Raw genomic sequence first — 14,146 nt, 5'->3', positions numbered from 1 at the left:
CAAGGTGCATTGAAGTATACATGTATATACACTTATTTATGCTTCTTAACATATAAAACAGTGATAAAAAAAATCCCTTGTAAGTATGCTTCCTATAATCCTAGTTCACACAATGTACAATATATTATAGTGGACCCCTATGGTTTAATAGTCAGATACCCAAAAATCTATTGGGGGGGAAAAAAGAACATATAAAGGAAAATGGAAAAATATAAAAAAATATATATTTTCAAAGTCCCAGTGTGTAAACACCAGTAGAAAAAAAAAATCTTAATCCAAATGCTTTTGGTTCAAAGGACGTCCCTTATTGGATAGCTCTCACCCCTTTCAGTTGGAAAGTCCTCATTAAATGTGCAGTCCGATATGTCTGTGCCATGCCTTGAGGGATGTACACATTGGGACATTGAAAATATATATTTTTAAATATATGCTTTTTTTCCTCAATGGATTTTTGGGTTTCTGACTAAACAAGTTTGTTTTCCTGGCACTATAGTGGTCCTTTAATATATATTTATTTATAGCTTTGTATGTCTAGGGGAATATTTACTAAGTATTGCATAGGTAAAACAATGTATTCTCCATCCACTATCAAAGGTGTAGTTGTGGGCTAACTTGATACCAGCACTACTATAGACGGGAGAGTGCCAATACATATGGTAAAACTATATTTTTGGGCTGAAGCCCTTGGTTGTTTAACCACCTAGCAACGCCTATGTTGGCGGCTGCTTGACTCCTATGTATTCCTGGAAGCAGACGGTGACCTTTACAATGGGAAAGAAGGCCACAACCTGTAAAATCTTATTGGAGGAGAACTTGTTCTGATTGTTTGGTATATGTTGGAACCAGTGGCGTACACACAATCCATGGGGCCCCGGTGCGAAACTGATCTGTGGGCCTCCCCCCCCCCCCCCCCCGACACATACTGACAAACACATACACACAGACACCCCCCCGACAGACACATACATACACACTCACAGATACATACATACATACATACAGACACGCAGGCACACACATACAGAGAGACAGACACACACACACACACACACACACATACATATACAGACACATACACAAAATTCTTCCTACCTTTTGTTACTTTCCCTGGGGTCCAGTGGGGGCTCAGTATGATGGGAGTCAGTTCCCACTCTGACTCCTTCCTGCTTCCTCCCGCGCGGGCTGATAGCTGGGAGGAGTTACCGGGGAATCACTTCCTCCCAGCAGTGATGTCATCACAGGGGGCCCGGTCGCACTGTTAAAGCACCCAGCGCAGACCGGGCCTACTCACAATCCATATCCATAGGGTGACCCTGACACCATGGGCCACCCAATGGACCCCTTAACATGAGGCCCCGGCGGTGTGCTGTGCGGGCCGGGGCCGCAAAATGTGGATGGTGGTACCAGCTGCGACCGCAGTATATACACCGCTGGTTGGAACACAAGATGAGAGCTGACCAGGATTTGTTATAATTTTTTATCTGACACTGTCATAACTTGCCATTTACAAAAGTAGAATAACTTAAACACTGCTTTTTTAAAACTATTTGAGTTAAAATGATATAGTGGGTGATAATTCTTCTTTCTGAACTTGTTTACCATCTGTAAAGCAGGCAACATGTCGCACACATCTCAGAAGCACAGGGACTTTGTGTCTGAGCCTATGGGTGATAAACCCATCACGGCTCTGGCAGGCATTGGTGAAGTTCTTGGAAGTAAATTAGAAGAGCAAGGCTTCGATAAGGTAAGATTTGCAGATGCTGAGTTGTTTTTTATATTTTTATGGGGGGGGGTGAAATGTTTTATTGGATTATCTGCACTAAAAATATGGTTACCGTGGCTCAAAATTCCACTCCCCACTAGCCATTGGCAAGTGGAAATTCACCGCTATGAACCTTCCGGGCTTGCAGTGGCAAGTAACTTTTAGACCTAGCCAGTGTACAACTTTAAATTTTGAGTCATGCTGTTGCAGGAAATACAATCTTAATCTGCTAATAGTGTGCTCCAGTCCTTTGGTAACACATACGGTTCAGCTGTCTGCATTACCAAGAAATATTTAGTGATGTTTACATTGCAGAGCTAATACTACCTCTAATGGCTGTCTATCAGGCAGCCACTAGAGGTGCTTCCTGGATCATACTCACCCTCTGCATGAGGACATCCAGTGCCTTGCAAAACCTCTCAGGAAAGGCGCGTGGATAACTATGCTTCCTTTTTTAGCTACTTAAATTTGTCACATTAAATGTTTGACAATTCTTTAGTGAATAACCCTGAGGGTATTCAGTCTGCTAACTCTTGTAGCTGGGATTTGTTGCTATAAATTTTTTACATTTTTTTTCCCGAGTTTTGTTTTTGTCCCCATTTTCATGTTTAAAGGAAAATTTTAGTCACTAGAGCAAACTACAGTTGATAGGGACACTATAGTCACCCAGACCACTTCAGCTCAATGAAGTGGTCTGGGTGCCAGGTCCCTCAGGTTTTAACCCTTCACATGTAAACATAACAGTTTCAGAGAAACTGCTATGTTAACATTTGGGGTTAATCCAGCCTCCATCGCGCAGAGTGTCCATAGGAAAGCATTGAGAAATGCTTTCCTATGGACACTTTGAATGAGTGCGTGGCACTTGCCGTGCATGCGCATTCGGTTCCAGTGACGTCGAAAGGGGAGGAGAGGTCACCATTGCTGATTGGTCAGGGTGATGTATGGCTCTGTCCCTGGCCTGCCTTCTTGGTTGAGTTCATCAGGATTAACAATGTCAGCCAACCCCATCCTTTTCTATGGGAAAGCATTGTTATTGGCTGAGATCGTCAATTCTGATGTCAGCCAAAGCGGCGGATCAGGGGTAGAGCCAGCACCAGCGGACTGAAATAAAGGTAAGATTGTACTATATTTAGGAGGTACCGGGGGGCTAGATAGTGCTTTTAACACTATAGAGCCAAGAATACAGGTTTGTGTTCCTGTCACTATAGCAAACATAAGCAACCTTTGGCACTCCAGATGTTTTGGACAACACCTCCCATGATGTTTTGCCAGCATTATGGATGTAAGAGCATTATGGGGGGTGTAGTCCACAACATCTGGAGTGCTGAAGGTTGCCTATCCCTGCCCTATAGTGTTCCTTTAACTGAAAATTAAATATCAGATGGTTTAGAAGAGTGCTCCAAATATTGCATAAGTATAAACTTACATAAGTTTCATGCAGGATATTTAACATTCATTCTTTGTAGTACAACAAGTTCTGCAATACAATCTGTGAATATCATAATAAAATAAAATCTGCCTTGCAGACAATGAGACAAATTTAATAAAAGGAAGATTGTAAGTGGTTATGTGCAAGTTATATAAATAATTGAAAGAGATGTACGTCTTTAAGTTTCTAAGTATGAAAATATTGTGGAGACCTCAAAACATGATACAACTTCTGCCTAATCTCGGCAGATATAAAAATATACTTTTGTGCATTACCTACACATCTCAAGGCAAAAAGAGTTTTGAGAGATTGTTCCCACAATTTATCCAAAATTCCTTGCTGGATGTACAAATGAGACTCTGCAGGCATCGTGTTTAAGACTTCCATCTCACATTTCATGCAGGCTACTAGCAATCAAGCACTATTTTAAACACTGCTTTCTAAAACAAAAGTTCATGGGGCAAATTTTAAATTAAAGATTATTAGAAGCTGCATGAGAGAATCTTTGAAAAGACTTGACAAAGACCCTTTTATGGCCATAATACATGGGCATGGTAGAAAGTTGCCAGATCTCTCCTGGCACTTTTCCTGTACATTTTGGCATTCTGTATTCATATGAATTAGAGTAGAGATTGAAAGCAGTTGTAGTGGATTGTATTCAGCCTGTCCTGCATAATTCATGTAAAACGGCATTCGTCTAATTGTATCGCTATGTATTGTAAAACTGTATGTATTTTCGTATGAGGGTTCGGTAGTTTTCATACGAATGAAACTACCGAACCCCCAGACCCACTCAGTGAGAAGTGTGCACCTCGTTAGGCGTTCACACTTCTCAAAACCGCAGGTTAAGTGCCTGGGTGGCCGCTGTTCGGTATACGAACCACGCGCGGCGGCCATCTTACGCACAGAAATCTCAGCGGTGTTTGGTCGTCGAGTGTCTGGAACTCAAATCGGACACTCAAACAACCGAACACCGCTGAGACCTCCAGAGTGCCATAACTTCCAAACGGAGGGACTAGACAGCCCCCGTTCGGTTAAAACAAAGTACCGAACAAGGGAATGCAGGCGAAGGCATTAATAGGTATGGATGGCAAGGATTTTCATGCAATTTAACTGCTGAACGGAGACCGAACGCAGGGCCAAACCGAACACCGGGTCTCCGGGTCATATCCGCACCTTTGGCCCCATGCTTCCCATTTATCCCACGCAGGAGCCCAAAAAGATTTGACGTTCGTGCTCCTCTCGCTGCTTTTTCGAATACTTTGGTTACATTAACCCCTTCTATGCATTGTTGTATACTAGGAGTGGTAGTTTTTAGCCAGTGTCTACTTATGGTAGTTAAGGCTGCGATAGTGATATGGTATGCGAGGTATGCATCTTGTTTCTGTAATGATTCGGGCCATAGAAGTAGTAAATATGTCGTGGGTGTATGCGGCAGTGTCACCCCTGTGATGTTTTTTATTACGTGTGAGATTGCAGACCAAAAGGCCTGCAGATTGGGGCATTCCCACCAGATATGTGTCATAGTGCCCGGTTCTATGCCGCATCTCCAGCATGTTTCTGGTTTTGTGCGGTCTATTTTGTGGAGTTTGGCTGGTACCATATACCATCGGTATAATCATTTCCTGCTGAGTTCAATGTGTGCCGTGTTTAACGTGAGGTTTTTATGTGCCCCTTGTGTTTGCTGCCATTCTTCAGGTAGCAATGTCTGTTTGATTTCCTTTTCCCACGCTGTAATATAGGTAAACTTTTCTTTGTGTTCAATTGGTCCTATCAATCTATATAATGTAGCCAATAGTCGTTGCGGAGGCTTTTTTGCTAAACATAGGTAGTCTATCTCAGTGAGTGCGTGTTCTTGGGTGTGCGAGGTATCATAGTGTTTAGATACCCATGATTTCATTTGTAGGTACGAAAATAGGGCCGCAGGTGGGAGATTATATTTATTACGTAAAGTGGCATAGTCGATCATATGGCCTTTGTCCATCACTTGTGAAAGGTTAGATACCCCATAATTGTTCCATATTTTATATTCAAACCCTGGGATTAGTATATTTAGGGCTTGGATTTGGAAGACTTTGGAGATACGAGCTTGCGAATGTTGATTTTTTACTAAACTGTCCCACACTTTCAGTGTTGTCGCTGTAGTTGGACATATGTTGTTATATCTTGGCCTTAGCTTTACTGGTATCCAGGCCAGCACGTGAAGTGGTATCCCTTCGGTATACGCCATTTCTATTCGGGTCCAGGCTAGTGGGTATGTGTGGTGGTGTATGTGCACCAGCGTGCTTACTATAGCCGCCATGTAGTATTGTGAGACATTTGGTACCCCCATTCCTCCATTTTTAAAAGATCTATATAGGATAGTTGCCGATGTTCTGGCTCTTTTCCCACCCCATATGAATGCGTTTATAGAGCCTTGGGCTCGTTTTAAGAAACTCTGTGGGAGAGTGATTTGTAAGGTCCGGAAGAGGTATTGTAGACGTGGCAGTATCATCATTTTTGCTGCTGCGATTCTACCCATCCACGATACATATTTCCCCTTCCAGCCTAGCATTTGGTTATTTATATCCCGAAGGAGTTTCTCATAGTTGGCTTGGTACAGTTTGTGTGTGCGGTGTAAAAGCTATTCCTAGGAATGTGAGGTGGTCTCGTCTCCAGTCATATGTGAAATTGGTTTGGAGGTTTTGGAGTCTTGTATTGCTGATGTTAAAGCTCATGGCTTGGGTTTTGGTAACATTGAGTTTATAATATGAACAGTTACTGAACCTTTGTATGATCGTTTGCAGCGTAAGTAGAGATGTTTCAGGTTTGGTCAGAGTAAGCATCACATCATCAGCAAAGAGTGTGATTTTGTGCATTGTGTTGCCTATGGGTACCCCAGATTTGTTGCGATTTTCCCTGATATGCTGTTCTAGCAGCTCCAGTGCTAATATATACAATCAGGGTGACAATGGGCAGCCTTGCCTGCACCCATTTGATATGTGGAATTGTTTGGAAGCGAAGCCTCCATTTATCACTTTTGCCGTTAGCATATTATATAGAGCCGCGACTAGCGTCAAGAATTGTTCTGGGAAGTTGTATTGTCTTAGGACTGCTTCCAGATATCCCCAGTGCAGCCTGTCAAACGCCTTTTCTGCGTCTAGTGACAAGGCTACACTGGGTTTATGAGTTTGTTGTATTCTGTGGATAAGATTTATTAATTTTCTAGTTCCGTCAGAACCTTGCCTCCCCTTGACAAATCCTACTTGATCTTCATTAATGAGGGATGGTAAAATGTTACCCAAACGGAGTGCATATATTTTTGCCAACATTTTTAAGTCTGTATTTAACAGTGAGATTGGGCGCAAATTCTGACATCTGTGTGGTGGTTTGCCAGGTTTGGACAACGTTGATATGTGGGCTTTTATCATCTCTCGGTGTATAACTCCTGTAAGTAGGATGTGGTTGTATAACTTCTCTAAATAGGGTGCTAACACGTGCGAAAAGGTCTTATAGTATAGATTTGTGAACCCGTCTGGGCCCGGAGATTTCCCCTTGGGGAGTTTTTTGATCGCTTGGTATATTTCGTTAAGGGTGATGGGGTGTTCTAGCAGTGCTTGGTCATCCAAGGTTAGTTTAGGCGTCCTCACTTCTGATAGAAAATCGTTATCAGATGGGAGTGGCTGGTGTGTGTTGTCTGTATTTAAGTTATACAGTGTATCATAATAGTCAGCCATCATATTATTGATATCCTGTGGATTACATATTTTATTGCCTTTTGCATTAATAAGGAAGGGTATTTTGGCATTTTAGTGTTTCTGCCTAAGTATCGACGCTAATGCTTTCCCTGCTCTGTTTGCCTGCGTATATGTGTTAAACTTCAATTTATTCATAATATTCACTGTTTTGAGCATATGTAAGTTGTTAATCTGGTTTTGTAATTGTATCTGCTGCAGTTTTTCTGGTGATGGTTGTAGAATGTGGGCTTGTGTTTCATCTCTGAGGGATCTGAGAAGGTTGGTATATTCTTGGGTGGATTTACATTTTAAATGTGATGCTCTGCTGATGAGATGTCCCCGAATTACCGCTTTATGCGCCAGCCATATGTTAGCAGGTGACGTATCTGGTTGAGCGTTTTGCGGTGAAACATGTTGTTAGTTCTGTCTCTAATTGTGTGTTAAATTCTGGATTGTGTAATAGTCTCGTTTAGGCGCCAAGGTGTCGCCCCTCGGAATGCAAAGTTATCCTTAAGTGTTAGCCAGGTCGCCGCATGATCCGACCATGTTATGTTGGCTAGGTGGCATACGGTAGTAGGTCTCCGCTCACTAGTATATAGTCGATCCTGGAATAGGTGTGATGAACCGAGGAAAAGAATGTATATTCCCGGTCATCTGGGTGGTGTGTTCGCCAAATATCATAAAGACCATATTCAGAGAGTAGACGTATCAGCGGGGTTGTTTGTTTGCTTAGGTGTTTGTACCTGAGGGATGTTTTTGGTAGTGTGGTGTCTAAATTGGGTTGTAATATATGGTTGAAATCTCCACATATTATTGTTGGGATGTGGTTTGTTGTTGGAATTTTTGTTAGCATCTTATGGAGGAAGTTCCTTTGGTTAACATTTGGTCCGTAGACACTAGCTACAAGATATTGGGTATCATTGATTTTACAATGCAATATGACAAACCTGCCTTGTGCATCTTTTTTTAATTGTAAAAGTTCGAATGTTATGGATTTATGTACCAGTATAGAAACTCCCCTGGATTTGGATGTATGTGTTGAGTGATACTGCACTGGAAAATCTCTGTTAGCAAATGTTGGCACCTTATTATGTACAAAATGCGTTTCCTGGACACACAATATGTCAGTTTTGTGTTTTTGGGCCTCTTCCATTAATAATCTTCGTTTGTGCGGGGTATTTAGCCCGCGTGCATTAATTGATTGTACTTTCACCATGGTTATTTTGTGATGTGTTTCTGCTAGGAATTTGTTTGTGCCGAGTTAGTCTCATGTTAATTGCAAAAGGGTGAGGCTCTAAAGAGGCATTATCGGTCAGAGTAGAGTTATGTCGTGAAACAGTATTACAAAGTATGGACCAGAACATCTGGCGTTTGTTGCGATGATAGGGGTGGTTAGTGAGGTTTGTGTTGGCATGTGGGTTTTCTTTGTTTTGTACCGAACTGGAAAGGGAGGTATTAGGGGATCTAAAACTGGGAGAAAAGGTAGGAACTATATACAAAACGTCTCGGTTAGAGACATGGTATGGGAGTTCCATACCGTGAGAGGTGGAGTTGCTAGGTAACTCCATTTACGTGGTCCTGGGCGATTTCTTGTCGGTTGCTGCTATATTTGTGTGGGTTTAGGCCTCATCGTTTAAGGCCAGTATATGTATATGTATTGGGGAGTATAGGACGGCCTACAGCTATACATTGTCAGCAATGGGGATTTAGTTAGTCACACATGGGCGGTAATTCTTGCAATCATATAGTGCAGGATGGGCCGCGAAAAATCATATATTACATCATTATACACAATTTTACACAACAGGGTCCATCTATATATATAGGATCCCCCAAGGTGAACGCGCTCGCCCCCCATTGGATCCTGTGGACACCCGTGGGGGGGATACACCGGAGCACACCCACCCACAGGGGCCTCGCCACAACAATCCCCCCATCCGTTGATACTCCCTCCCCCCAAGACTCCCCACTCCCAGCATCCCAATCCACGAAGTCTTGCATATGTGCTATCTTTCCCATTTAGACCATAAAGGTCTTCCCAACTCTGTTATTCAATATGGTAACATGGTTTGTGCGTCCCTGTCGAAATGTCTGTTTGTACAGAGTCCTTCTTACCAGGGTCGGTGTCCGATTCACTACATGGGTCTAGACCCGGGTCCCCCCGCGTTGGTTCCACTGCTTTGCTGTGCTTCGTTACAGGGATAGCGGGAGCCCCGGATCCAGTTACCCTGCTGAATGTGTGGTCTCGCTGCATCTCGACAGGAGATATATACATATGGTGTAAATCCGTGGATTAGGCCATCACCGGCGAGGGGCATTCGCTGCAGAGGCCGTTAGTGAGATGTTTCGTGCTTGGGGATTACCATTATATCCGATGCCACCCGATATTCAGTCCGTATATGCATAGTTGTTCTCACCAAGATCAATAGTGGTCACAGTTTGTGGGTCCAGACCCGGGTCCCCCGCCAAGATTCCACTGCTGTGCGTCGTTACAGGGATGGCGGGAACCCCGGGTCCGGATACCCGCTTGAATTCATGGGTTTGTTGTGTTTCGGTGGAAGATACCTGTATGGTAGAAGTTCTTGGGTTAGGCTCTCTTCTTTAGAATATATTTCTAGTTAAAGTCGCGAGTCTGAAGTGTAGCGGTTAGAGGTTGCCGGTAAACCAGAAGCCGTCTGGTGTTCAATTTTTTTTCTGTGGTTTTGTCCATTCTGGCCTAAGCTGTTCGTTACTCTTCGGTTGATTTGGAGGGTCAGATGTCAGCGGGATGTCCCACAGTTTCACTCGTTTGGCGCCATCTTCGGGGGTGAGTATCACCGTCGTTGTCCCCTCTTTGGTAATGATTATTCTCGTGGGGAAACCCCATTTGTACCGAATGCCATGCAATCTCAGGGCGCTTGTGATTTGTGAAAAATCTTTCCTCCGCCAGAGCGTAGCCGCAGAGAGGTCAGCATATATCCGGACCGCGGCATACTCGTCCGGTGGCTTGATTCTCGCCTTGCTGTTCCTGAGGATATGCTCCTTAACGTGAAAGTAGTGAGCCCTCATTAATATGTCTCTCGGAGTTGTAGGGGGGAGATGCCGTGGTTTAGGTATGCGGTGTACTCTATCCACCAGCAGCATCTCCGTCGGAATCTCCGGTGCGTGTGCTTTTAGTAGGCCTCTGACATAGGCCGGGAGATCAGCGTTAGTTATGTCTTCTGGGATCCCCCTTAGACGGAGGTTATTTCTACGGGAACGGTCCTCCATATCTGTTAATTTTTCTTCCATGTTGCTTAGTTGAGTAGACAAATGCTCTACAGTGGTGGCTAGGTCGTTATGTGCTGTGGCGAATTCATCGCACTTGTCCTCCATGTTGGATGTTCTCTTCCCCAACTCCTGGATGTCTTTCCTCATAGAGTCGGCTGTGTGTTGCCAAGTTGTGATCAATTTTTGCGATAACGCTTCCAGTGCCGCCGATAGGTCGGCTTTGGTAATCTGTTGATCCTGTACTGATGTGTTAAATCTCGGATCTCGTTTGCAGTCGTCTGACTCCATATCCTCATTGTCATTTGAGGCCTGGTCCGTCGGAACTGCAGGTGCCGTTTTCTGATTAAAAACAATTACGTTTTTCGGCTTTCCCTGAGCTCTTCTTGTTCTTATGTTGTGACATCTTCGTTGTTGGTTGCTGGATGCAGCGTTATTTTGCTGGATTATAGCATATTATATGCCCATGGTACCGGAGCAGATTTCTATGCGACCATCTTGCTCCGTGTTGGCCGCGCCCCCTCCCATGTCAAATTTTTTAATCACATGCTTTCTGGAGAAACTAACTTTCTCAAGTCTAAAGCATCTTTTGAGGCTTCCAAATCACTTTAGCCTGTGTTGAAGGATCACTGAGCTGATCTGCTTGAATGAACAGTCCCCAGCACTTCCCTGTCAGTGCAGGCTTTGTACTGCAGCCTCTCTATATATGTACACCATGAGATTCTAGGGCAGGGGCATGCAACCTTTTGGTAGTACTGTGCCAAAACAAGATCTGGAAATCCTTTGGTGTGCCCGTTCTATTTTTTTTTTTAAACGAGGTGTGTATGTTGCCACATTCTGCTTGTGCTATTTATGGGTGCTGCACTTACTTTGTAATGTTGTATTTGTGCATATGTGGGCTGTTGTTTATGTTCGTGAGAATTTTGTGGTATTGTGTATTCATACATATAAATGCAGGCTGTGTACAGGGGCTATTTATAGAATTGTGTGTGGATGATGTCACATAGTGTGTTTGGTGATGTGTGCATGTGTTGGGCTGCTTGTTGTTTTGCATGTGAGAGGCTGCTTGTGAGGTTGTGTGCGAGTAGGTGGATTGTCAGTGGTGTTGTGTCTCTAGGGAATGTGTGTGGGCTGCTTGTATTATTTGTATGAGAGGAGGCTTCTTTTGTAGCTCTGACTGCTTTGTTTTCCTGGCACTATAGGATCTCTTTAATTGATGATGCTGATCGTCAAGTGCAGACGGGGTTAAATTGTGTTTTGGCGTTGCTTTTTTTTTTTTTGCTGTTGGGGGCCAGGCTGGATGGCACAGTTGATGAATAATCCAGTGCCAACAATAAGTGTGGGCCACTAGAAAGAGAAGCAGTATCTGAAGCACTGCTCCCCACAGCTACATTACACTGCTAACTGGGACTCTGCTCCTGTCAAATGAAACTCTTGCCAGGGATCAGTTTCCACTTGCAAAATCACCAATGTTATTCTTTGGTTCCTTTACCTTTATGGATGTACACTGTTGCATTTGAATTTCATTTTCTTTTAAACTTTATTTCCTTAGGCATATGTGCTTCTGGGACAGTTCCTTATGTTGAGGAAGGATGCAGATGACCTCTTCAAAGACTGGCTGAAAGACTGCTGTGGAGCAAATTCACGTCAAGCTGAGCTGTGTTCTTCCTGTCTGAAGGAGTGGTGTGCATCCTTTCTATGATGTACCAGCCTGCAGTTTTGTTCACCTCTCTTAATCTTGTCAAAGCCTTTTACATGAAGTTAAAATGAATAAGCACTAGCCTGTTTTATGTCCACTTACTAATTTGCTTACTTTTCTATTGAAAATAAAAGGAAGTTAATAGGTTTTTCACCAGCCAATGTTCTATTTATTTTTTATAAAGCTATGGAGAGGATCCGGAGGACAGATTTCCTCAGATAGTATCTTTGGGGGACGCAATGATGCAGATCTGCCCCCTTGTTACATTTTTTTCTATCTGGCAGATAAGGCAATATGTGAGTGACTTGGTAAGTTAGCAAACATATTGTTCCTCAATGATGACATAGTAGGATTAACTGTAAGGTGGGCTTAGGCAGCTGTATCAGGCAAGACAAGGGCTCAGGAACTATGACTTTGCTTGGCACTATATGAAGAATAAATGAGATCCCCAAACTGTTAATATGGTCCTGTGGAATCTTAATTTTTCTCTGTTGAGATGACCAACCAGCCCTAATGTCTTTATCTTAAAGGAACACTATAAGGTCAGGAACACAAACATGTATTCCTGACTCTATAGTGTTATAAATACTATCTGCTGGTGGTCTGGACCTAACTGAGAGCAGTCACATGGCTGTGGTGCTCCAGAGATATAATGGCAATTAATGCAGACTAACAGACCTATACGACAACAAATCGACTACATTCAGGCTCCTACACCGTGTGACAAAATGGGGAAACAAAATAAACATACTGAACAGCCTAAAAAATATACGCACCTTGTTCCGCACAGATATTGCGACGAGAGGAGGTGCACTCTGCTGTCACAGACAGGGTGAGTGCCACCGAAGAGGACGTTGCCTCCATGGCACAACACCACCAAGCAGCGGAGGAGAAGCTCCGACTCCTACAAGTCTCGCACCACACTTTGCAGGACCAGATAAATGGCCTAGACGATGCAAGACGTTTCACCAACATAAAAGTCAAGAGGCGTCGCTGACTCTATCGACGACTAGGAACTGCCACAATTCACCCGATGTCTACTAACCACGCTCCTAAATCCCAACAGACAAAGACAGTCCAAATAGAAAGCACCCATAGACTCCAGAAGTCTCCAAGAGCTCCGGTGGGGGCCTCCTGCGATGTTCTCCTCCACTTCCTGTCCACTAGAGACAAAATGGTGGTAATGACAGCGCTCAATAACAGGAGCCCCTACCAATTTGAGGGCATGAAGCTCACTTTCCTGCAAGACCTATCCAGAGCCATTCTGACATGGAGAAGGTCAGTCCGGCAAGTCACAGAGACCCTCAGAGCAGCTGGGGTTAAATATCGCTGGATATCCTCTATGCTCACGGTTACGAAGGGAGCATCCACCTTCCGCCTGATGTCGCCAGACGACTCTAGCTCCTTCCTGGGCAAACTCGGGCTGGATGCACCAGGCTCCAACAATCCCACTCCTAGAAGCTCCTGGGACGTAACCAACACTCTCTTAACCCTCTCAGAGGCAGAACTAGTAAGACCCTCTCACACTACAGACCACCACTCCACCTCGTATATAATAGCGAAGATACAGCCTCCCGGTTTCTCCCTAGCACGACATGCTAATCCAGGTCCCCGAGCTCTCTACGGTGTGACAGCTAACCTAAAAGCACCACTAAGCTCCCAAACCACGCTTCAGACAGCACAGGATTCTCTATGGCATTACTTCTGCCGTGCCCCCAAACCAAGAGCATCAGGGCACAAAAATAAATGAAATACCTCAAAAAAGAGAATAAGGTAGAGACCACTTGCTCCCTCGGTGGATACCCCACCCCAATGAAAGGTTTAGCGGGGGATTTATTTTTATATATATATATATATATCTATAACCTCCCCACACTTACCACGAGAGATACCTCCTCACAGCAGATTAAAGATTGCAGTCAAACCAAGTTGTTTCTTCTAAATAAAATGGGCAATGTTATTATAGCCACACCACTCTTATTCAATACCATATGCCTAGTTTGCACCAGCTGTTGTGGCAGTGCAAACCTGCTTGTTCAACATGTGCACTAATAAAGAATTTTTTTAAAAAAATTGTAAGCAACAGTGATTATTTCAAAAAGCACATACTTTTTTGTAGGACAATAAATGTGTTCAGAAATGTCACATATAAGACTATTGCAATATAGCTGTATAATAGGAAGCACAGCGTGAAATGTATGTAAGGAGACCTAGGATTCAGAATTCTTCCCCAAAACTGTTGTTCATGAGACTCCCTATTTGTACTAGTATAAGGAATCTGTTGATCAAAGTAA

General features: G+C 43.6%; 1 protein-coding gene across 2 annotated transcripts in view; it reads left to right on the top strand.

Moving 5' to 3' along the window:
• LOC134587388 (barrier-to-autointegration factor-like protein) overlaps nt 1–12,001 on the top strand; it is a 34,005-nt gene extending 22,004 nt beyond the window's left edge. For both annotated transcript variants that reach the window (XM_063443716.1, XM_063443715.1), the window contains exons 2-3: nt 1,611–1,744; nt 11,706–12,001. In XM_063443716.1, coding sequence (XP_063299786.1) covers nt 1,619–1,744; nt 11,706–11,855 — 276 coding nt within the window. In that variant the 5' untranslated portion in view covers nt 1,611–1,618 and the 3' untranslated portion in view covers nt 11,856–12,001. The remainder of the gene's footprint in view (nt 1–1,610; nt 1,745–11,705) is intronic.
• Nucleotides 12,002–14,146: the final 2,145 nt, after the last annotated feature.

This window comes from Pelobates fuscus, chromosome 2 (genome assembly GCF_036172605.1).
Source record: "Pelobates fuscus isolate aPelFus1 chromosome 2, aPelFus1.pri, whole genome shotgun sequence".
NCBI lineage: Eukaryota > Metazoa > Chordata > Amphibia > Anura > Pelobatidae > Pelobates > Pelobates fuscus.
Note: the sequence above shows the minus strand (reverse complement) of the source record. Positions and strands in the feature narration are given on the sequence as shown.